Below are 25,139 nucleotides of genomic sequence, written 5' to 3'. Positions count from 1 at the left end.
TAGGGATGCATGGGATTCTGGGTATTTGTTCTGTTGTGTTTATGATGTGTTTGTCATTCTTGTTTGGTGTGGGTTCACAGTGTGGTGCATTTTAGTAAGAGTGTTAAGAGTTGTTCAAACGGGCACCCTCAATGTGACCTGTAAGGCTGTTGAACAAGTATGCCTTGCAGTCACTTGCGTGTGTCTGCTGAGGCAACATAAAACATTTGACTGCGCTGACGAGCTGTCTGTACAGGCTGTAGAGGGCGCTAAAGGCAGTGACATCATGTCACAACCTTATTATTGTTGTTACGGTGAAAATCAGCAGAAATTCGAGTGAATAGTTGCTCCGAAATTCGGGAGTCTACCGGAAAAATTGGTAGGTTTGGCAAGTGTGATGCCGTCGGGCGGCATTCATATAAAACTCGTCGGTAGGACTAACATTAAATCTTCATATTAAGATGCGGGCCACATGTCTGAGACCCCTGGTCTATACATAGCACAAAGCAAAAAAAAACTCTGTATGCAGTGTTATTTTATTATAAATTTCAAAATAGTTTTGTGGTTTTCTTTATTTTGTGAAAAGGGTCAAAATGGCTCTTTGAGTGGTAAAGGTTTCTGACCCCTGGTATATAGTATATGTAGGTATATATATATATATATATATATATACATATATATATATATATCTCTACATACATATATATACACACATACATATATATATATACACACACATACATACATATACATATATACACACATACATACATATATATATATACACACATACATATATATATACACACATATACACACATACATACATACATATACACACATACATACATATACACACATACATACATATACACACATACATACATATATATATACACACATACATATATATATATACACACATACATACATATACACACATACATATATATATATATATATATACACACATACATACATACATACATACATATATATATATATATATATATACACGTTTGTCGTTCAGTCAACTGCATGAAAATGGATTTACAAAATAAGCAAAGTTTTGATTTATTGTATGTGAAAAATGGCGGACTGCTACATACATATATAGTTATCTATTTATAAGTTATTCAATTTGCAATCGTTGCTGCCATGTTGTGACTAATTGAAGTTAATAAAAAGGCAAATAATATTTAGGGAAACACCAAATTTGCAGCGGAAGGTGTTAGAACTCTTTGAAAGCCCCGTACTTCCTGTCTGAGGTGGTGTTTTATTTTGAAATCGGCTTTACAGGAAGTCAACTGTTTGTGTTAATCCAGGGATTGGATAGTTGTGACAAGACACATTGTGTAAAAGTTTCAGTAGTTTTTGGAGTAAATGAATGCTTTTAAGAGGATAACTCGTCATAAAACCGGAAGTGAGGTGCGAGGGGAAAACAATACCGAGAAAAGTAGAGGATCCAACAAGATATCGATATAGTGGTATCAGTTTTAGGTGGATATTTTTCAGTTTTCTACTACGCTTTTCATCACAAATAAAATCGTATGCTGTTGCTCATATTGTTATATTTTAAATTAGGGAATACTTTGTACACAGGAGGATTTTATTTTTGCACTGTTAATTCTTTGAGTGTAATTGTACTAATTTGATCACTGATGTTGCTGCATTTAGATATTTTTTTCTTAATAGAAGTACTTTATTGATCCTTGTGGGAAATTCAGCACCACAGTTCGCTCACAATAAACAATGATAATATTAAATAATATAATATACATTCTACATTTAAGTGCAGTCAAGGAAAATATGCATTATAGTCTTGTATAAAGCATATACAGTTAACATGGCCTTGATAAAAATGTTTTCCTAAAATGGAGGTCAAGTATATTTTCATAGTAATAATGGACTCCATTTTACGTTTATATAAAGTATAAATATATTTGCGGACGTTATTGGTTCTTAACATAGTATCAGATCGGCACCATACGTTGCCGTATCATCTACTTCCACCAACAAGTGAAATCAGTTAAATGGCGAGTGCCATCTTGTGGACTAGGAGAGTAACTACATAGATTTTTTCAAATTATAAGTCACTTCTGCTGAGGATGTCAGCGATCATCTTTACAAATTAATTACTTGGGCACTTCCTGTCAAAAAAGAAAAAGCCAATTTTTTTCAAACTTTTCATCTCTTTTTTTTTATTATTTGTACATTCACCACTGATAGGCGTAATCAAAGAAGAATAAAAAAAAAGAAAAAACAAAATAATTTGTACTAAAAAGGTAAAATGAGGACAAAAAAACAACATTAAAGAGAAAACAACCTTCCTCTCTGTGAAAGGCAGCGATCATCAAAGATAAAATTGTGTCTGGTGTGACAGAAAAAGCATCGCCTCGCTCATTTAGAATCTTTTTTTCTTTCCTCCTCCAAAAAGGTGGCGGGGAAACACTGCACTACGAGGCAGACCCCCGAGCTGCCTCATTCAGGGTTATAGATGTCTGTACAAATGGCGCTTTGCCTTCCTGCCAGGAGACCATGGTTCTTCACTTCTTCTCCTGGGTCCAAGTGCAGGCCTGTTAAATGCAGAAGCAAGGAGCAAAAAGAATGGAAATCATACTTATCGACACGCGTGGTCGTCAAACGCCGGCGGGAAGCGACGTTCGTGGTCCCTCGTTAACGCGGCGAGAGAAGGCGTGGGGGCCAGTGACGTGCGATCAGGGGCGGCGGGGTTAAAAAGATAGTAAAATAATAAATATTCTAATCCGTCCATGACGTGTCTTATAAACGTATTTTCAGCATGATTCCCGTCGTCTTTTTTTTTTTTTTTTTACATTTTCTTCAGTAAAAATAGCTGACTTTGCACATTTGGGAGCGGGGATGTTTTCTACACCGAGGGGACGTAAGCGTGAAGGGGAAGACGAGCTCAGCGCACGTGACTGTGCGGGCCAGACGTGTTGGTCCTTGGCGGGGGTGGGACTGGAAAGGAAAAGGGCGAGAAGGCAAATGGAAGAAGGCAGACAGTTCCGTGGGCTAGCGCCGCCGATCTCGCGGGTCGCTGCGACTCCGAGAGCGTCTGCCGGCGCTCTCCCCGCTCGCCCCCGGCCTGCGGCAGCCGTCCCTGCGTTTGTCGTTCTCCCGCTCCCTCTCTTTACCTCTGTCCCGCTCTCTGTCCTTGTCCTTCTCGCCCTCGCTCCGCTCTCCCGCCGCCACGCCGCCTTTCGTCCTCTCCTTGCGCTCTTCCTCCCTTTTCTTCTCCTTCTCCTCCTGCTGCTGCTTCATCCGTTTCTCCCGCTCCTTCATGCGCTCGGCCCTGGCAGCTTCCCTGGCCACGGACTGAAGAGGGAGAGGGGTTAGGACCGTGTGGGCGGGACTAAAAAAGAAACAGGCTTCCTGTTGCGTGGTCACCTGCTGGTCGGTCAGTGGCAGCCAGTAAATGCACGGAGCCGCTTTAGTTTTCCTAAACAGGTCATCCAGAAGCTTCGCCGGAGGTTCCTCAGCTGCTTTCTCTGCACAAACAAGAGGAAAATGTCGTCCTTGGTCCAACACACTTGTTACTCAACGATTAGGGATGCAAATACGATTATCCACCATTTTGTGCCTGGCAGCATATCCATCATAGATAGATAGTACTTTATTGATTCCTTCAGGAAAATAAAATTCCAGAAGCAGTGTACAGAGTTGAGATCAATTTAAAAAGTAAAAAGTAAATAATGGGGGTATAAATAGAAACAAAATAGAAAAAGTCCAAGTCCGAGTCCATTGTTCTCGCCCGGGAAAGGATGGAGTGCCATCTCCGGTTTGGGGAGGAGTTCAAGTACCTCGCAGTCTTGTTCACAAGTGAGGGAAGAGTGGATGGTGAGATGGACAGGCGGATCGGTGCGAGTTCTTCAGTAATGCGGACGCTGTATCGGTCCATTGTGGTGAAGAAGGAGCTGAGCCGGAAGGTAAAGCTCTCAATTTACCGGTCGATCTACGTTCCCATCCTCACCTATGGTCATGAGCTTTGGGTCATGACCGAAAGGATAAGATCATGGGCGAAATGAGTTTCCTATGTCAGGTGGCGGGGCTTTCCCTAAGATAGGGTGAGAAGCCCTGCCATCCAGGAGGAGCTCCAAGTAAAGCCGCTGCTCCTCCACATGGAGTACGGGCATCTGGTCAGGATGCCACCTGAACGCCTCCCTAGGGAGGTGTTTAGGGCACGTCCGAGCGGTAGGAGGCCACGGGGAAGACCCAGGACACGTTGGGAAGACTATCTCTCCCGGGTGGCCTGGGAACGTTTCGGGATCCCCCAGGAGGAGCTGGAAGAAGTGGCTGGGGAGAGGGAAGTCTGGGCTTCCCTGCTTAGGCTGCTGCCCCCGCGACCCAACCTCGGATAAGCGGAAGAAGATGGATGGATGGATAAGTACAAAAATATTACAATAAGAATAAAAATAAAAAGCAACAATGGCAATAAAAATATAACAGTAAAATAAGAACATAAGAGAAACTAGGTAGTAGTGACAATGTTATGAAAAAGTATTGCACAGTTTTTGTTTTGCATCCTAGCACCCCTCGCCCCCCTACCCCCAGAGCGGAGTTGTACAGTCTAATGGCGTGTGGGACAAAGGAGTTTTTTAGTCTTTTTTTTTAGTCTGCTAATGTAGCATCATTTGAAAAGTCACCCACTAGGGAGTGCTTGAAACTCCGCATGTCAACATCGCCGACCGGTGCCACACCAACAAAATGCCGAAGCAACTATTTCCACATCAACACCGTATAGAAAACGTCCGCAGGAACCTACCACATAGTGAAGGACATAGACTATTTGATTTCCTATTATGCAGCTCATTTTTATTTGACACTTATTGAAATATCTTGTGTGACATCATGCACAAAAGTGCACTTTATTTGTTTTTAACTATTGTAGTGGCGTCTGTACAAAAAGTACACTTTAATTTTGTGTTCTTTTGATATGTCATCTTGGTGACATCATGCACAAAAGTGCACTCATAGCTTGTTTTAAAATGTCTCTGACAATCTTGCACTTTCTGTTTTGGAAATGACATGAATGTTTGTGCCACTGCTTAACAACTGTTTAATAAATACACTTTTGGTCAATTGACTTAGTTTTTATTTTTCCTCTCTGCATGAAAGTTTAAAAGTAGCATATATTAATGCCGTATGAAGAAGAATGTTTTAATGTAGACACATAGAATCATCATACTGCTGTCATTATATGCATCGAGTGTTCATTCAAGGCTAAGCCAACATACAGAGATATATATCGTGTATCGACATATTAATATCGGGATAATAATAAAAGGCCATATCGCCCAGCCCTACCAACCGAGCTATAACAGAGGGCCGCTTGTAACAACGAATGATATTTGAATTTGCCTATGCTTTTAAATAAAAAATGATAAATGGGTTGTACTTGTATAGCGCTTTTCTACCTTCAAGGTACTCAAAGCGCTTTGACACTACTTCCACATTTACCCATTCACACACACATTCACACACTGATGGAGGGAGCTGCCATGCAAGGCGCCAACCAGCACCCATCAGGAGCAAGGGTGAAGTGTCTTGCTCAGGACACAACGGACGTGACGAGGTTGGTACTAGGTGGGAATTGAACCAGGGACGCTCGGGTCGCGCACGGCCACTCTCCCCACTGCGCCACGCCGTCCTTTTGATAGGTTTTTTTTTACGTACATTGTAAAAAAAAAAAAGATAATACCGTATTTCCTTGAATTGCCGCAGGGCATATAGTATGCGCCTGCCTTGAAGTACTGCCGGGTCAAACTCGCTTCGCAAAATAATTAGCGCATGCTTAGTATAACACCTGGTCAAACTCGTGACGTCACGAGTGACACTTCCCCTGTCATCATTTTCAAAATGGAGGAAGCTGATTCCAATACCGGTAATTTGAAATCGCATAAAGGAAAGAAGATTAAGAGCTATTTAGTAGGATTTAAGGTACGAGCTTACATCACACTAAAATATTTACTGCATTCTTTTGGTAAGTGCTGGAGTGAGAAGAGGTTTTAAAATAATAAGCGCATGCCTACTTTTACCGCATGCCTTTGGTAAGCGCCGGAGTGAGAAGAGGTTTTAAATTAATTAGCGCCCCGGCGGCAATTAAAGGAAATACGTTTTTTTTTCCCCAGTAAAAAACTAGCTACTCAGTCACCAGAATTTGAATATAAAATGTACAATGTTTTTTTTTGTTTTTTACGGTAAATGGAAAAACTGTACCATTGTTTTTATTCTATTCTGCAAACTGAGCTGTCAATTTTTTAAGAGTTAAAAAAACTGTAATATTGTTTTACCTTTAATAGTAAAAATAACAACCATAGATCTTACAGTAATATTACTTGCAGCTCAGTCGACGGAATTTCCCGTTAAAAAATCAGTGGTAGAGTACGTATACTTTGTCATACTGTTGATTCATTTCAGCTGTATTGTTCCTCACCTTTCTTCTCAGTCTTCTTCTCCTTGCTCTTCGCCCGCTCCTTGCGTCGCTTCTCTCTCGAGCGCGACCTCCGGGGCCCCGCCTCCTTGTCGTCTCCTTTCCCGAACTCCCGGACCTTGTCGCGATCCCACTCCCGCTGCGCTCGGGCCTTCTCCCGCCGCTCCATTTCCCGCTCCCGCTCTGCCCACTGGTCTCGGCCAGGGAGGAGGGACGGCAGGCCGGTTGCTAGGCAACGGGCGGAGCCGAGCCACTGCTCCGCGGGGGCGGGCTTGTCCGCCGTGCCCAAGGCTTTGTGGAAGTCCAGCTAGAAAACACAAAAACGTTGTTTCCAGCGAACATTCACGGCAACACGGACACGCGGCGAACGCACCTCATCCTGCTGGCAGAAGTCGACGTTGAGAACTTTCGGGTTGCTCTGAGGCCACTTGACCCCGTGAAGAGCTTCCCGCGTGGCGACGGCCTCCTCTGAGCTGGAGTACTGGACACAAGGAGCCACACAGGTCAGTCGCCAGGTCAACTACGGCGCGGTCCTTCGCAGCTGCAACTTACAGTGACGTAACAGTGGGACTTGATCTTGTCGATCCAGAAGCCCGGCTCCAACAAGGTGCCAGTTCTGCCCAGCAGCTCCTTCAGCTGGCCGAGCGTGAACGGCCTCACCTAAACGTCAAACATTACACTCAGGTTGACCCAGCGATTGAACAAAGGTGACAACATGAAACTTACAAAAAAGAAGAATAAAATTCATTGCATTTTCCTTACAGAAGGATTTTTTTAAGCGCCGTAAATTCTGGACTATAAGCCGCTACCCTTTGAACCCTTTCAACCGGAAGTAAAAGTGCCGTTCTGTTTTCTAGCCGTCCATAGCGTTTCTACTCGTATGTATTCTTCATTCATCACTCCGAGCAACCTTTGTTAGTTATAAAATTTATTTACACCTACAATACTAAACCGCACAATGTGTAAAAGTGCCGTTCTGTTTTCTAGCCGTCCATAGCGTTCCTACTCGTATGTATTCTTCATTCATCACTCCGAGCAACCTTTGGTAGTTATACAATTTAAGCAATTTGTTTACACCTACAATACTAAACCGCACAATGTGTAAGTGTGCCGTTCTGTTTTCTAGCCGTCCATAGCGTTCCTACTCGTATGTATTCTTCATTCATCACTCCGAGCAACCTTTGGTAGTTATACAATTTAAGCAATTTGTTTACACCAACAATACTAAACCGCACAATGTGTAAAAGTGTCGTTCTGTTTTCTAGCCGTCCATAGCGTTTCTACTCGTATGTATTCTTCATTCATCACTCCGAGCAACCTTTGTTAGTTATACAATTTAAGCAATTTGTTTACACCTACAGTACTAAACCGCACAATGTGTAAAAGTGCCGTTCTGTTTTCTAGCCGTCCGTAGCGTTTCTACTCGTATGTATTCTTCATTCATCACTCCGAGCAACCTTTGGTAGTTATACAATTTAAGCAATTTGTTTACACCTACAATACTAAACCGCACAATGTTTAAAAGTGCCGTTCTGTTTTCTAGCCGTCCATAGCGTTTCTACTCGTATGTATTCTTCATTCATCACTCCGAGCAACCTTTGGTAGTTATACAATTTAAGCAATTTGTTTACACCTACAATACTAAACCGCACAATGTGTAAAAGTGCCGTTCTGTTTTCTAGCCGTCCGTAGCGTTTCTACCCGTATGTATTCTTCATTCATCACTCCGAGCAACCTTTGGTAGTTATACAATTTAAGCAATTTGTTTACACCTACAATACTAAACCGCACAATGTGTAAAAGTGTCGTTCTGTTTTCTAGCCGTCCATAGCGTTTCTACTCGTATGTATTCTTCATTCATCACTCCGAGCAACCTTTGTTAGTTATACAATTTAAGCAATTTGTTTACACCTACAGTACTAAACCGCACAATGTTTAAAAGTGCCGTTCTGTTTTCTAGCCGTCCATAGCGTTTCTACTCGTATGTATTCTTCATTCATCACTCCGAGCAACCTTTGGTAGTTATACAATTTAAGCAATTTGTTTACACCTACAATACTAAACCGCACAATGTGTAAAAGTGCCGTTCTGTTTTCTAGCCGTCCATAGCGTTTCTACTCGTATGTATTCTTCATTCATCACTCCGAGCAACCTTTGGTAGTTATACAATTTAAGCAATTTGTTTACACCTACAATACTAAACCGCACAATGTGTAAAAGTGCCGTTCTGTTTTCTAGCCGTCCGTAGCGTTTCTACTCGTATGTATTCTTCATTCATCACTCCGAGCAACCTTTGGTAGTTATACAATTTAAGCAATTTGTTTACACCTACAATACTAAACCGCACAATGTGTAAAAGTGCCGTTCTGTTTTCTAGCCGTCCATAGCGTTGCTACTCTTATGTATTCTTCATTCATTACTCCGAGCAACCTTTGGTAGTTATACAATTTAAGCAATTTGTTTACACCTACAATACTAACCCGCACAATGTGTGATTTCTGTATTTGTGTTTTTATCCTTATTTGTACGAGCTATCGTAATTTTAACAAGGGAGCATCGTTAGCATTAGCTAACTTGCTAACACGGTTACGAATGTATGTGTTAGTATTATTTACTTACAACAGAATTCTTTTGTACTGTTTCAATTTTGCAAATTTCTCAGTAAATTCACCAAAACGCCACCGTGGAGTTAGAGTCTGTTTAGCTGATTGGAGAGCTAGTGTAGCACCACGATACTAATGAATCATATTCGGTACTTTACCGCCTCTAAAAACTACTGGTCACCCACTATCACCGCCATCGTCGTCACGTCATTGCTGGTTTTACAAGCAGAGGAGCATGTTCGGCAGCGCACACACACAGAGTACTTACAAGCAGACAGTGCGTAGACAGATAAGGGAGAACGTACGCATTTTCACCAAAAAACTGACGATAAAGGTGAAGCTATAACATTGAAACTCCCTCAGGAAGAGGTGCTTTAAGACATGGCTAGCTAGCTAGCAGGTGACGTCCAGCCACAGTCGGCAGTGTTTTAGCTACTTCCAAATCACTAATCCTCGCACCCATGCCGACAAATAAAGTATGCATCTTACAAGTATCATTATCACTGCAGGACGAGGAATATCTAAAAATGCTTCACTGCACACTGTAGGATACAATAGCTCACCGGCATCACAATGTAAACAAATGTCATGGGTGGATCTACACCTGACATCCACTGTATTGATATCAAGTACAGGAGCGTATCTACTCGATACTACTATGATTACATCGATATTTTTTAGCATCACAACATTTATTTTTTATATTATGTTTATAAACTCAGGACACATGAGGACTTTGAATATGACCAATGTATGATCCCGTAACTACTTGGTATCACATCGATACCCAAATTTGAGGTGTCATCCAACACTAATGTAAAGTATCAAAGAACAGAAGAATACGTGATTATTACATTTGAACAGAACTGTAGATAGAACATGTTAAAAGAGAAAATAAGCAGATATTAACAGTAAATAAATCAATTTTTACAGCTTGTCCTTTATAACTTTGACAAAATAATAGGTAGATAAATGACACACTATGTTACTGCATATGTCAGCAGACTAATTAGGAGCCTTTGTTAGTTTACTTACTACTAAAAGAAAACTTGTCTAGTATCTTCACAATTTTATTGAAGGACAAAATTGCAAAAAGAAACATAAGTTTGATGTACACCCAGATTTTTTGTTAAAATAAAGCCAATAATGCCATTTTTTGAGGTGCCCTTTATTTAGAAGTGTCGAAATACATTTTGGTACCGGTATCAAAATATTGGTATCGGGACAACCCTACAACAAACTAATCGTTATATTTTTCGATTAGTAAATTCATTGTTTGCTGCAGCCTTTAGGTCAGGGGTCACCAACCTTTTTGAAACTAAGAGCTACTGATTAATGCGAAGGGCTACCGGTTTGATACACACTTAAATAAATTGCCAATTTGCTCAATTTACCTTTAACACTGTTATTATTAATAATTAATTATATTTATATTTGTGGAAACACTGATCATCCTAATGATTTCTCACAATAAATATATATTTTTGATGACATGTTTTAAATAGGTTAAAATCCAATATGCACTTTTTTAGAATATATAACAAATTGGACCAAGCTATATTTCTAACGAAGACAAATCATTATTTCTTTTAGATTTTCCAGAACAAAAATTTTAAAAGACATTTAAAAGACTTTGCAATAAGACTTAAATTTGATTCTACAGATTTTCTAGATTTATCCGGAATATTTTTTTTTAATTTTAACCATAATAAGTTTGAAAAAATACTTCACAAATATTCTTGGTCGAAAAAACAGAAGCTAAAATGAAGAATTAAATTAAAATGTATTTATTAATCATTACAATAAAAAAATAAATACATTTACTTGAACATTGATTTAAATTGTCAGGAAAGAAGAAGAAGGAATTTAAAAGGTAAAAAGGTATATGTGTTTAAAAATCCAGAAGTCATTTTTAAGGTTGTATTTTTTCTCGAGAATTGTCTTTCTGGAAGTTATAAGAAACAAAGTAAAAAAAGAAATGAATTTATTCAAACAAGTGAAGACCAAGTCTTTAAAATATTTTCAAAATCTATTTGAGTTTTGTCTCTCTTCGAATTAAAAATGTCGAGCAAAGTGAGACCAGCTTGCTAGTAAATAAATACAATTTTAAAAATAGAGGCAGCTCACTGGTAAGTGCTGCTATTTGAGCTATTTTTAGAACAGGCCAGCGGGCGACTCATCTGGGCACCGCGTTGGTGACCCTTGCTTTAGGTTGACAATCAAGTTTTTTTTAACACACTACACCTTTTCACACTTCACATTACATTTAACCATGTCAAAATGTTACCTGAAACATTTCAATTAAGGTTTTCTAATTTCCTTTCCATTATCAACAATTCCATATCCAAACAAAATCGGAGGTTCACCTTTAGAGGAATGATTTTCTAAATGTGTTTTTATCAATGCATAACAGGCAAGTGTTTCCTCACCAGGTTGTTGACATGAACGATGTTGGAGACTTTGCCGCGTGGAGGAGAAGGCTGTCGGTTTGTGCGCACAGGGTCGTCAATGGTGATGGAAACACCCGTTTTCTGCTGGCTGATAGAGCGCCGGATCAGGGTTTCGCCCGTGGTCACTGTGAAAAAGAAGGGAGAAGAGTGAGTAATCTGCTCTACTGGAGAGCTGCACTTGCTTTGTATTGACCACAACATAGGATTGCAGGAATAAACAATAGCATGTAGTGTGTTTTACCAGCACTGAGTTCTACATCTTGGCTGGGTTGGGGCGGCGATTGATTCCCCGTGACTTCAGGAACTGATGTTTTGTCTTCATGAGTTGCGTCTGCCTGTACGTCGTTAACCTCCACCTCTTCACACCTGCTCCTCTTTGCCTCCCTTTGTCCATTTTCTTGGCTGTCGGATGGCACCACCTTCGGTTTTGACAAAGAACGCCCTTCCGGTAAGAACTCGCGCCTTCAAAAGTGCGGCGCTGATATAAGCGAAGACCTTACTTGCGTGACAGTGCGTCTGATCTGAAGGTCCTGCTCGGAGCGCTCTGGATCTTCTTCTTCGGCGCCGGACAGGACGACCTCCTCAGGGAACAGGTCCACCACGGCATCCTGGCCTGTACATGGCTTGATGTCTGGGATCAAAGACTGGAGGGACACAAATGAATAAGCATGCTTCTTCAAAGCTGGACCAAAGTGATAGTAGAGCAAATACCTTCAATGAGTCCGTGGTGATGCTAATGGAAGGTTTCTTCACCGTGACCACAGTGCTGGAACCCCACCTTCTCTTGCGACCAGTCCCAGACTCTGGATCGGTGTCTGTGCTGCCTCTGCCTGGAGAGGACTTGCTGTCTGCCAGGACAACAACAAAATAAATCAATATTATTTTGCATTTTTTTCCTTCAAAACACAAAACAGATGAGTTTTTTTTTTTTTTTTTACTGAATGCAGTACACAAAACAATACACTCACTGCCAATAGAGATCTTCCGAGCTGTGAAGGCTTTGGGTGTCTGCAAAACGACAAAAATAAAAATGAAGATGCAAAGAAGGCAGGGTATACAACAATGGTTGAAGAGAGGCTTTGAAGGGCAAGAAAATGAGCAAACGCGAAGCTATTAGTGACACCAAGCGGTTTGTTTGCCAGACATTTACAACACGTGTTATTTATCTAGTATACAGGATTCCAGGGATGTAACTAGAGATGTCCGATAATATCGGGCTGCCGATATTATCGGCCGATAAATGCTTTAAAGGGGAACATTATCACCAGACCTATGTAAGCGTCAATATATACCTTGATGGTGCAGGAAAAAAAAGACCATAGATTTTTTTTAACCGATTTCCGAACTCTAAATGGGTGAATTTAGGCGAATTAAACGCCTTTCTGTTTAGCCGTCTTGAAGCGATGACGTCAGTACGTGACGTTGCCCAAGTAAGAAAGCCACCATTTTCATTTTCTCAAACACATTACAAACACCGGGTCTCAGCTCTGTTAGTTTCCGTTTTTTCGACTATTTTTTGGAACCTTGTAGACATCATGCCTCGGTGGTGTGTTGTCGGAGGGTGTAACAACAAAAGATGCCAAAGTGGCAAGAAATCTGCCGCCAGACCCCATCGAATGTGCTGGGGTGTCTGCACATTTTACCGGCGATGCTAACTAAGGCAGACATGGCACAGAGATGTATGGATAACCTACAGATGCATTTGCAACTATGAAGCCGACGAAATCACAAAGGTGAGTTTTGTTGATGTTGTTGACTTATGTGCTAATCAGACATATTTGGTCGCGGCGTGACTGCCAGCTAATCGATGCTAACATGCTTTTTAGGCTATAGCTGTATGTACATTGGAAACTATATTACGTTTCCTTCCACCCACATTTAATGCGAAAAAAAAACCACTTACCAATCGACGGATTTAAATTGCTCCCGTGTCACAAGATGTGAAAGTCCTGATCGTTTGGTCTGTAACGCAACTATTCGGCCATGCTATGGCTATGAATAGCGTCAATAGCTATTCGCTCAATAGCTTCAATTTCTTCTTCAATACTTTCATACTCCAACCATTCGTTTCAAAACATGCGTAATCTGTTGAATCGCTTAAGCCACTGAAATCAGAGTCTGAATCCGAGCAAATGTCGCTATATCTTGCTGTACTATTCACCATTGTTTGTTTACATTGGCAGCACTGTATGACGTCACAGGGAAATGAACAGTGGCTTCGAAAGAGCGAAAATAAGGCCTTTTAAAGCTTTTTTTTAGGGATATTCCGGGACCGGTAAAATTTGGAAAAAACTTCAAAAAATACAACAAGCCACTGGGAACTGATTTTTATTGTTTTTAACCCTTTCGAAATTTTGATAATGTTCCCCTTTAAAATCTAATACCGGAAATTATCGGTATCGGCGTCATATGAGGTCCTCTCCAAGGTTCGCATAGCCATCATTGTCACTGGCGTCCCACTGGGTGTGAGTTTTCCTTGCCCTTGTGTGGGTTCTTCCGAGGATGTCGTAGTCCTAGTGGTTTGTACAGTTTCTTCGAGACATTTGTGATTTAGGGCTATATAAATAAACATTGATTGTTTGATTGATAAAACACTACCAACACAATAGCAGATAAGGGATTTCCCAGAATTAGCCAAATGTGTCTAAAAACATCTGAAATGCTCTCACCTTTTTTCCCCCCCTATGTATTCACTCTGAATTTCCTCATCCACGAATATTTCATCCTCGCTCAAATTAATGGGGAAAATGTCACTTTCTCGGTCCGAATAGCTCTAGCTGCTGCTGGCTATGATTGTAAACAATGTTCAGATGTGAGGAGCCCTACAACCCGTGACGTCACGCGCACATCGCCTGCTACTTCCGGTACAGGCAAGGCTTTTTTATTAGCAACCTAAAGTTGCGAACTTTATCGTCGATGTTCTCTACTAAATCATTTCAGCAAAAATATGGCGAAATGATCAAGTATGACACATAGAATGAACCTGCTAACCCTGTTTAAATAAGAACATCTCATTTCAGTAGGCCTTTAATAATAATCTTGTTATTTACAGGTCGGCAGCTTCCTTACCTCCTCGCTGGTCTCTGGAACCTTTTCTGAATCTGCCATTGCAGAGTCGATCCCCTTCCTTCAGTGTGTACAACATTTGCGGCAGCGAGGAAAAAGGAGAACATTATTAGTGGAAAATGTAGAAATGATAAACACCTAATCACAATGAGACTAATTAACAATCAACAAGTTCACATGACGTGCACAAAAAACGGCGTTATGTTCCTTTGCACTGAATTACAACAACATTAAATGGGATGATTGAGCGATTTAAATCGAACCGCGTTCCTTAAATGGTCCGAATGAATCGACACAGGCAGAAAGCGGAGGAGTAATGCGCCACCCGCACCGCAGTCCACCCCCCGGGGCCCCGCTGTGTCCGTCCGCCAAGAGACGGCCAAAGCCAAGCGGACTATTTTAACTCGTCAATACAAACGTCGGGTGGAGAATACGCAGCGCGCCGAGCTCGTTCGCCGCCGTACCTTCTCCGCCCGCCGCCGGCTACTCTTCACCGTCGCCGTTCATGGCGGCTTCAAGCAACGCGGAGGTGTTAGCTCCGGCCATTAGCCGTGAAAAGGTTAGCCTCGCTACGTCGCGAGAGAAGACGTCCTTTTTTTTTTTCTTTTTTTCGTTGATGAAAAAGACCCACGTGTTGCCTTCCAGGTGGCCGCTAATATCGCCTGACAGAAAATAGCCGAGCATGGTTTTAAAGCCAGATTCTTATTAACGTGCATTGACTGTCTTGAGCATTTTCTACAAACCCCGTTTCCATATGAGTTGGGAAATTGTGTTAGATGTAAATATAAACGGAATACAATGATTTGCAAATCCTTTTCAACCCATATTCAGTTGAATATGCTACAAAGACAACATATTTGATGTTCAAACTGATAAACATTTTTTTTGTTGTTGCAAATAATCATTACCTTTTAGAATTTGATGCCAGCAATACGAGACAAAGTAGTTGGGAAAGGTGGCAATCAATACTGATAAAGTTGAGGAACAGGTGTGCAGGCTAATTGGGAACAGGTGGGTGCCATGATTGGGTATAAAAGCAGCTTCCATGAAATGCTAAGTAATTCACCAACAAGGACGGGGCGAGGGTCCCCAATTTGTAAGCAACTTGTTGAAGAGTTTTAGAACAACATTTCTCAACGAGCTATTGCAAGGAATTTAGGGATTTTACCGTCTGCGGTCCGTAAAATCATCAAAAGGTTCAGAGAATCTGGAGAAATCACTGCACGTAAGCGATATTACAGACTTTTGATCGCTCAGGCGGTACTGCATCAAAAACCGACATCAGTGTGTAAACGATATCACCACATGGGCTCAGGAACACTTCATAAAACCACTCTCAGTAACTACAGTTGGTCGCTACATCTGTAAGTGCAAGTTAAAACTCTACTACGCAAAGCCAAACTCATTTATCAACAACACCCTGAAACCCGAGCTCATCTAAGATGGACTGATGAAAAGTGTTCTGTGGTCTGACGAGTCCACATTTCAAATTATATTTGGAAACAGAGGACGTGGTGTCTTCCGGAACAAAGAGGAAAATAACCATCCGGATTGTTATAGGCGCAAAGTTGAAAAGCCAGCATCTGTGATGGTATGGGGGTGCATTAGTGCCCAAGGCATGGGTAACTTACACATCTGTGAAGACACCATTAATGCTGAAAGGTACATACAGGTTTTGGAGCAACACATGTTGTCATCCAAGCAACGGTATTATGGATGCCCCTGCTTATTTCAGCAAGACAATGCCAAGCCACGTGTTACAACAGCGTGGCTTCGTACTTTCCTGGCCCGCCTGCAGTCCAGACCTGTCTCCCATGGAAAATGTGTGGCAAATTATGAAGCATAAAATACGACAGCGGAGACCACAGACTATTGAACAACTGAAGCTCTACATAAAACAAGAATGGTAAAGAATTCCATTTTCAAAGCTTCAACAATTAGTTTCCTCAGTTCCCAAACGTTTATTGAGTGTTGTTAAAAGAAAAGGTGATGTAACACAGTGGTGAACATGCCCTTTCCCAACTACTTTGGCACGTGTTGCAGCCATGAAATTCAAAGTTAATTATTTGCCCAAAAAAATAAAAGTTTATGAGTTTGAACATCAAATATGTTGTCTTTGTAGCATATTCAATTGAATATGGGTTGAAAAGGATTTGCCAATCATTGTATTCCGTTTATATTTGCATCTAACACAACTCATATGGAAACGGGGTTTGTATATCGTCAATCATTTTTTTCATCTTTAAACAAGACTGCATTCAAGCAAGTGTTCCACAATCCAATCATGGTCTTCAAAAGCATCAACAATCAATTTAATACCTTTTTTAAATCAGTGGTTCTTAACCTTGTTGGAGGTACAGAACCCCACCGGTTTGATATGCGCATTCTTTACCCTTCTATACTAAAAAATAACATTTTTTCTTTCAAATTCAAGACAAAGTTATGTTTTTTTTACTGGTGCACGGACATCACCTTGTTCAAAGAACAAAACCAACACAGTGCATGAACTCGCAACAAATAGCACACCTGCAAATCAGAGTGACTTCTGCTTTTGCCGTATCCATTAATACCGTATTTCCTTTAATTTCCGCAGAGCATATAGTATGCGCCTGCCTTGAATTACTGCCGGGTCAAACTTGTGACACTTCCCCTGTCGTCATTTTTAAAATGGAGGAGGCCGATTTCAATACCGGTAATTTGAAATCGCATAAAGGGAACAAGATATTCAGTAGGATTTAAGGTCCAAGCTTACATCACACACACATTTTTACTGCATGCCTTTGGTAAGTGCCGGAGTGAGAAGAGGTTTTAAGATAATTAGCGCATGCTTACTTTTACCGCATGCCTTTGGTAAGCGCAGGAGTGAGAACAGGCAATTCAAGAAAATACGGTAGTTTTTATTCAAACGATGAGTCATGTGTGTCTTGACCTCCGCCGACCAAGAGGGTTCGATCGAACCCAGGTTAACAACCGCTGCTTTAAATATACAAATTCGAAGCTCATTTTATTCAGTTAAAATGCTTAACAAAGAAATCATCTACAATTAGACATGGGGCAGCGTAGAGCGGCCGTGCCGGCGACCACAGGGTTCTAGGTTCGATCCCCGCTTCTGCCGTCCGAATCACCGCTGTTGTATCCATGGCCGATGGATACACTTCACTCACTTGCTCGCAGTGCCACCCACACTGGTTTCAAAATGTAACTTAGATGATGGGTTTTACTGTTTAAAGCGCTTTGAGTCACTAGAGAAAAGCGCTATATAAATATAATTCGCTTCCAATTACTTTTGCACACCTCAGACACTCACACACACAACTTTTCTGGGATTTCTTAACTGCTAAGGCCAGTGGTTCTCAAACTGTTTTCACCGGGTACCACCTGCAGAAAAAACTTGGCGCTCAAAAGTACCACCATCATGGTGGCAGTGAAGTGTCCGCCCTGAGACTGGTAGGTCGTGAGTTCATACCAAAGACCATAAAAATGGGTCCCATTGCCTCCCTGCTTTGCACTCAGCATCGAGGGTTGGAATTGGGGGTTAAATCACCAAAATGATTCCCGAGCGCGGCCACCGCTGCTGCCCACTGCTCCCCTCACCTTGAACAAGGGTATGGGTCAAACGCAGAGGACCAATTTCACCACACCTGTGACTATCGTTGGGACTATAACATTAAAACACAGGAGCGAAGTAGTTCCAAGTTTTCCTTAAAAACAAGGCAGAGGTTTTATTGAACAAGTAGATTAACACCACAAACAGTTTGAAGAGTAACATTGTTTGAATATAGGAAAATAAAACACTACTTCAAGTCATAATTTGGGGTACCACAGTTTGAGAATCACTGCTCCTATTAAATTGTGCATATATTCCCTTTCCTGCACAGGTTATGTAATTTTTTCTTGTAAGAATGACCCTATATTTTAAATTTGAAAGTTAAATGTTTAATTTGTTTGTTCTGAATCATATATTCCCAAACCACCGGGCCGCAGAAATTTTTAAAAATATTTTTTTTATTTTTATTATTAGATTAAATCCACATAAAAACACAAGATACACTTACAATTAGTGCTCCAACCCAAAAAAAACTCAATTTTCCATGACAAAAAAATTAAATTAAATAATTGCCCTTGCGGGACAAATTATCAAGCGTTGACCGGTCCGCAGCTACAAAAAGGTTGGGGACCACTGATATAGGGCAGTGATTCTCAACCTGCGGTATGCCAAAGAATCACTTGATTAAAGGACAGTGTTTTATGTTCCTATATTCGAACACTTTTACTGCTCAAACTGTGTGTGATGTTAGTGGCCAAATAATATTAGATATACTTGTTGAATAAAACCTCTGCCTTTTTTTTTGTGAATGTTTAGGCCTTATACGCTACCATTATGTAATGTTGGTCATCATACACTATATTGCCAAAAGTATTTGGCCACCTGCCTTGACTTACATAAGAACTTGAAGTGCTATCCCATTCCTAACCAATAGGGTTCAATATGTCGGTCCACCTTTTGCAGCTATTACAGCTTCAACTCTTCTGGGATGGCTGTTTACAAGGTTGAATAGTGCGATTATAGGAATTTTAAACTATTCTTTCAAAGGCGCATTGGTGAGGTCACACACTGATGTTGGTCGAGAAGGCCTGGTTCTCAGTCGCTGTTCTAATTCATTCCAAAGGTGTTTTATCGGGTTCAGGTCAAGACTCTGTGCAGGCCAGTCAAGTTCACCCACACCAGACTCTTGTCATTGATGTCTTTATGGACCTTGCTTTGTGCACTGCTGCACAGTCATGTTGGAAGAAGAAGGGGCCCCGCTCCAAACAGTTCCCACAAGGTTGGGAGCATGGAATTGTCCACAATGTTTTGGTATCCTGGAGCATTCAAAGTTCCTTTCACTGGAACTAAGGAGCCAAAGCCCAATTCCTGAAAAACAACCCCACAACGTATTTCCTCGTCCACCAAATTTCACACAATACAGCCCGAAATGTACCGTTCTCCCGGCAACCTCCAAACCCGGACTCGTCCATCTGATTACCAGGTGGAAAAGCGTGATTCATCCCTCCAAAAGAGGCGTTTCCACTGCTCTAGAGTCCAGTGGCGACGTGCTTTACACCACTGCATCCCACGCTTTGCATTGGACTTGGTGATGTATGGCTTAGATTCAGCTGCTCGGCCATGGAAACGCATTCCATGAAGCTCTCTTGATTAGGACACCTGATTCTGTTCATTTTTTGGGGTGGCCTTTAGCAATATAGTGTGTTTGTACATGGGAGTTTTGTCTGAGGTGGCACTTGGTGACATAGGGGACCTTTTAAATCTTGTTTTGGTTTTATTATATACAAAAGGGTGGGAGGACAGCGGATGTTTAATGTTTACCGTAACTAAAGTCTTGTATACTGCTCCTGGATACCTTCCAATTGATGTTCTCATCCCAGATAGTAACTAGGCCAGTGGTGTCAAACTCAAATGTGGGGCGGCATAGCTCGGTTGGTAGAGCGGCCGTGCCAGCAACTTTGAGGGTTGCAGGTTCGATTCCTGCTTCCGCCATTCTAGTCACTGCCGTTGTGTCCTGGGGCAAGGCACTTTACCCACCTGCTCCCAGTGCCACCCACACTGGTTTAAATGTAACTTAGATATTGGGTTTCACTATGTAAAGCGCTTTGAGTCACTAGAAAAAAGCGCTATGTAAATATATAATTCACCAATTCATTCAAATACAGAGAGGGCCAAAATCTTAAATTGAACAAAGCCGCGGGCCAAGGTTGAACAAACTAACCTTTTAGTAGGGACCCAAACAAGTTTTGCATTGAACATTGAACAAGCAAGGCTTGTATAACTTTATAGTGACATGCAAAATCGAGTTTCAAATAATAATAATAATAATTAAAAAATATCAATGGCATATCAAATAAAATTTAAATACAAATGTAATGCCCCTTTTCTATTTGCAGCCTTCTGGGGTAAATTTCAAAATATATTGTAGCCTCCCGAAAGAGTTAGTGCTGCAAGGGGTTCTGGGTATTTGTTCTGTTGTGTTTATGTTATGTTACAGTGCAGATGTTCTCCCGGAATGTGTTTGTCATTCTTGTTTGGTGTGAGTTCACAGTGTGGCGCATATTTGTAACATAAAGTTGTTTATGCGGCCACCCTTAGTGTGACCTGTATGGCGGTTGACTAAGTATGCCTTGCATTCACTTATGTGTGTGTAATAGCTGCAAATATTATGTGAGTGGGCCTGCACGCTGTTTGTATGGAGGAAATGCGGACGTGACGACAGGTTGTAGAGAATGCTAAAGGCAGTGCCTTTAAGGCACGCCCCCAATATTGTGGTCCGGGTGAAAATCGGGAGAATGCTTGCTTGCCCCGGGAGATTTTTGGGAGGATTGGCAAGTGTGAGGATTTGCGGTGTTACAGCCAGGGGCGCCGAAAAGGGGGGGTAAAGGAGACGGATTCTAGGGGCCCATGATGGAGGGGGGCCCAGAGAGGCCCCTAATGATGATGAAATTATGTGTTGGGGGCCCCGTAAAGATTCTCTTCATGGGGCCCAAAATCCCTAGCGGCGCCCCTGGTTGCAGTGGCACCGCTACTGTGTAATAACGGCGGGCCAGCTGTAATGTTAATTTGAGATTGCCTCAAGGGCCAAATTAAATTTGGCCCGCGGGCCAAATTTAATTTGGCCCGCGGGCCAGAGTTTGACACCCATGAACTAGGCACCTCTGGTGCAATGCAGCAATTTGTTCAAAGTTTGTTTTTTTACTTTTCTGCCCATGTATGTATCATTATTGTACACAAACAAGGGATTAAACAGCATTGTTGACATGTTTAACCCAAAAATACTCGAACATGGTATTGTTTTAAAGGGGACCTATTATGCAAAACCAACTATTCTTACCTGCTGTTGTGTATTTGAGACCTGCCGAAGTCGGGAAATGTTGAAATCAAATTGTAGAGGCATTGGGGAGATATTTATAAAACAATCTTGCCTTCTTTCATACTTCTAGGAAACAAGCTGTTAGGAATTTGCCCATTTGGTGAATTTGTCCCCAAGTGTGACGTCTGCAGATTCTCCCTATATGGTACAAATTTATCCGAAATGCTCTGCACAGGTCAGCCATTGTAGTCTGTGCTTTAGTCAATAAGCCCCCTTTTGTCTATCCTCTTGTTGCGGGGCAGACGGGCTTGGACTTGGGACATGCATCCTTCAATGCTGCCATTTGTAATACAAAGTTGCGTATCGTTAAAACTACAACATGGCTGAAGGGGAGAAGATGCTGTCAATAAGACCTTTAAATGGTCAAAAAGTGGGTCTGTAAAACACCCATTCCCTAACAATCTATGCAAAATGTTGACCAAAGAACCACTATGCCATGTTGAGTACACCACAAGGAAGTGTTTAAATGTCGATTGAAATCATCATAGGTCCCCTTTAATCAATGGTAGCGGATTAAAACACACAAATATTTTCACCAACAGGAACTCAAGTGCATAGCACTCATTGGTGGTTGTCGTCACTCCACAGTACGAAGACATAAAAGCAGACCTTTGTTCGTCTTTTTTCTCCAATCCTTCGCTGTCGTTCCTCTTCCTCTCTTCTCTGGGTGTTGAATCAAGGAATGGTTTCTGTGATATTAAAAGGGCAGCAACATTTTTGTTTAGATAGAAGGGAAAAAAGTGTAGAACTGTCGTTACCAATGTAAAACCTTTGATGTGAGGTTCATGTTTGTAATAGGGATGTGCCGATCACGGTTGTATGAGGTGGATTCCGATCATCTGTGAGGGAGACTGGCCGATGCCGGTCATAAGGTTGCGTTATCCAAAAAGGGAACCATACAATCACCTTAGTTTAGACCAGTGGTGTCGAACTCAAATACAGAGTGGGCCAAAATTTTAAACTGAACAAAGCCGCGGGCCAAGGTTCAACAAATTCATCTTTTAAAAGGGACCCGGACAACTTTTGTATTGAATATTGAACAAGCAAGGCTTACATAACTTTATAGTGACATGCAAAATCCAGTTTCAAATAATTATAATAATAATGATAATACAATATCAATAATTATTGCTCAGTTTGCTACACTGATTTGCTTTAACACTGAATATGGAACAAGCAACGCTTATATAACTTAATAGTGCAAAATCAACTTTCAAAAAACAAACGAATAAAACATTAAGGGCATATTAAATACAATTTTAATAAAAAAAAATGAATGCTTCTTTTCTATTTGCAGTCTTCTGAGGTAAAAAATCAACATTAACTTTTTCCACAGGCTAATAAATTTGAAAATAAATGGGGGGGGGGGGGGGGGGGATTGTTGGTAGTGGGGGGTTTATATTGTAGCGTCCCGGAAGAGTTATTGCTGCAAGGGGTTCTGGGTATTTGTTCTGTTGTGTTACGGTGCGGATGTTCTCCCGAAATGTGTTTGTCATTCTTTTTTGGTGTGGGTTCACAGTGTGGCGCATATTTGTAACAGTGTTATAGCTGTTTATACGGCCACCCTCAGTGTGACCTGTATGGCTGTTGACCAAGTATGCATCGCATTCACATACCTGTGTGTAGAAGCCGCATATATTATGTGACTGGGCCGGCACGCTGTTTGTATGGAGGAAAAGCGGAAGTGACGACAGGTTGTAGAGGGCGCTGAAGGCTATGCCTTTAAGGCACGCCCCCAATATTGTTGTCCGGGTGGAAATCGGGAGAATGTTTTTCGGGAGGGACGGTGAAATTCGGGAGGGTTGGCAAGTATTAGTATTAGCGGTGAATGCTGTATAATACCCAGTGGCCAATCGATCGGCACATCCCTATTTTGGAGGTTATAAAACACAATTTCACAGTTACTGACCTTGGCCTGACTAGCTCCATTATCAGCTGTGCTAGTCTTGTAAGGGGAGGGCTTTGAGATTTCTTTTATACTATCATCTTGAGTCACAGCAGTCACACTTCCTTCAGGTTTTTTCCCCTAAAGGCAAGCAAGCAGACAAAGAATCAGGGCAAACATTTCCTACAAATACATACAGTGGAGACTAGTTTTGTGATCTATGCTGGACTCAAAAAAACAAGTTCCAATAGGTCAATTGTAGAAAACATTACTATTTAATTTGATTGGGAGAAGGCACAGCTATATGTCTTCATTAAGGAAGGGATAATAATCAGAAAAAATCAAAATTGGTGTTTCTGAAGCAAGATTAGTATTATCTAGTTATAAAATCCAAGAATCTTAGTTACACCTACAATGGCAATCAAAAGTTTACATGCACTTGTAAAGAACAATGTCGTGGCTGCCTTGAGTTTCCAATCATTTATACAACTCTTATTTTTTTGTGATAGAGTAATTGGAGCACAGCAATGTTAATATTTGGTCCGTTGGCAAGTTTCACTGCAATAAGGCGCTTTTGGTTGCCATCCACAAGCTTCTGCTTGAATTTTTGACCACTCCTCTTGACAAAATTGGTGCTGTTCCGCTTAATTTGTTGGGTTTTGTTACATGGAATTGTTTCTTCAGCATTGTCCACACATTTAAATCAGGACTTTGGGAAGGCCATTCTAAAACCTTCATTCTAGCCTGATTTAGCCATACCTTTACCACTTTTGACGTGTGTTTGGAGTCATTGTCCTGTTGCGCCCAAGACCCAACCTCCGGGCTGATGGTTTTAGCTTGTCCTGAAGAACTTGGAGGTAATCCTCCTTTTTCATTGTCCCATTTACTCTCTGTAAAGCACCAGTTCCATTGGCAGCAAAACAGACCCAGAGAATAATACTGCCACCACCATGCTTGACGGTAGTATGGTGTTCTTGGGATTATTGTGACCAAAAAGCTAATTTTTTGTTTCATCTGACGACAGAACTTTCCTCCAGAAGGTCTTATATTTGTCCACGTGATCTAAGGTGAAACAAAAATTGAGCTGTGTGCTTTACAGAGAGTACATGGGACAATGAAAAAGGAGGATTACTTCCAAATTCTTCAAGACAACCTAAAATCATCCGCCCGGAGGTTGGGTGTTCAAACAGGACAATACGCCAAACATACGCCAAAAGTGAAGGTTTTAGAATGGCCTTCCCAAAGTCCTGACTTAAACATGGGGACAATGCTTTAAAAACAAAAACCCGACAAATTTAGCAGAACTGCACCAATTTTGTCACGGGGAATGGTCAAAAATTCAACGAGAACCTTGTGGATGGCTACCAAAAGCGCCTTATTGCAGTGAAACTTGCCAAGGGACATGTAAGCAAATATTAACATTGCTGTACGTATACTTTTAACCCAGCAGATTTGCTTAGATTTTCAGTAGACCCATAATAAAAAATTGATAAAATAACTACATTTCATGAATGTTTTTTGTGACCAACAAGTTTGTGCTCCAATGACTATTACAAAAAAAAGAAATGATTGGAAACTCAAGACAGCCGTGACATTATGTTCTTTACAAGTGACTGTATTAGTTGCTGTTAACATAACCTCAACAAGCCAGGACACAAACTATACTCCCAATAAACTACAAAAGACTGTCATCTCATTTTAGCTTTGCTATCATATGACTAGCACTACTGACAATGTTAAATAATTAGATAGTACTTTTTTGATTCCTTCAGGAGAGTTCCC

General features: G+C 41.2%; 1 protein-coding gene across 1 annotated transcript in view; it reads right to left on the bottom strand.

The window, feature by feature from the left end:
- Positions 1–2,151: 2,151 nt before the first annotated feature.
- Positions 2,152–25,139, bottom strand: part of acin1a (apoptotic chromatin condensation inducer 1a) — a 42,189-nt gene continuing 19,201 nt past the window's right edge. Inside the window, 13 exon segments of the mRNA XM_061890545.1 lie at positions 2,152–3,315; positions 3,388–3,488; positions 6,434–6,737; positions 6,804–6,911; positions 6,983–7,090; positions 11,463–11,608; positions 11,725–11,902; positions 11,984–12,127; positions 12,195–12,331; positions 12,452–12,491; positions 14,553–14,610; positions 22,082–22,161; positions 23,382–23,498. Of these exon segments, the coding sequence (XP_061746529.1) occupies positions 3,013–3,315; positions 3,388–3,488; positions 6,434–6,737; positions 6,804–6,911; positions 6,983–7,090; positions 11,463–11,608; positions 11,725–11,902; positions 11,984–12,127; positions 12,195–12,331; positions 12,452–12,491; positions 14,553–14,610; positions 22,082–22,161; positions 23,382–23,498 (1,824 nt within the window). The 3' untranslated portion in view covers positions 2,152–3,012.

The sequence above is a fragment of the Nerophis ophidion genome, linkage group LG28, assembly GCF_033978795.1.
Source record: "Nerophis ophidion isolate RoL-2023_Sa linkage group LG28, RoL_Noph_v1.0, whole genome shotgun sequence".
Lineage (NCBI taxonomy): Eukaryota > Metazoa > Chordata > Actinopteri > Syngnathiformes > Syngnathidae > Nerophis > Nerophis ophidion.
This window is presented reverse-complemented; position numbering and strand designations above follow the sequence as displayed.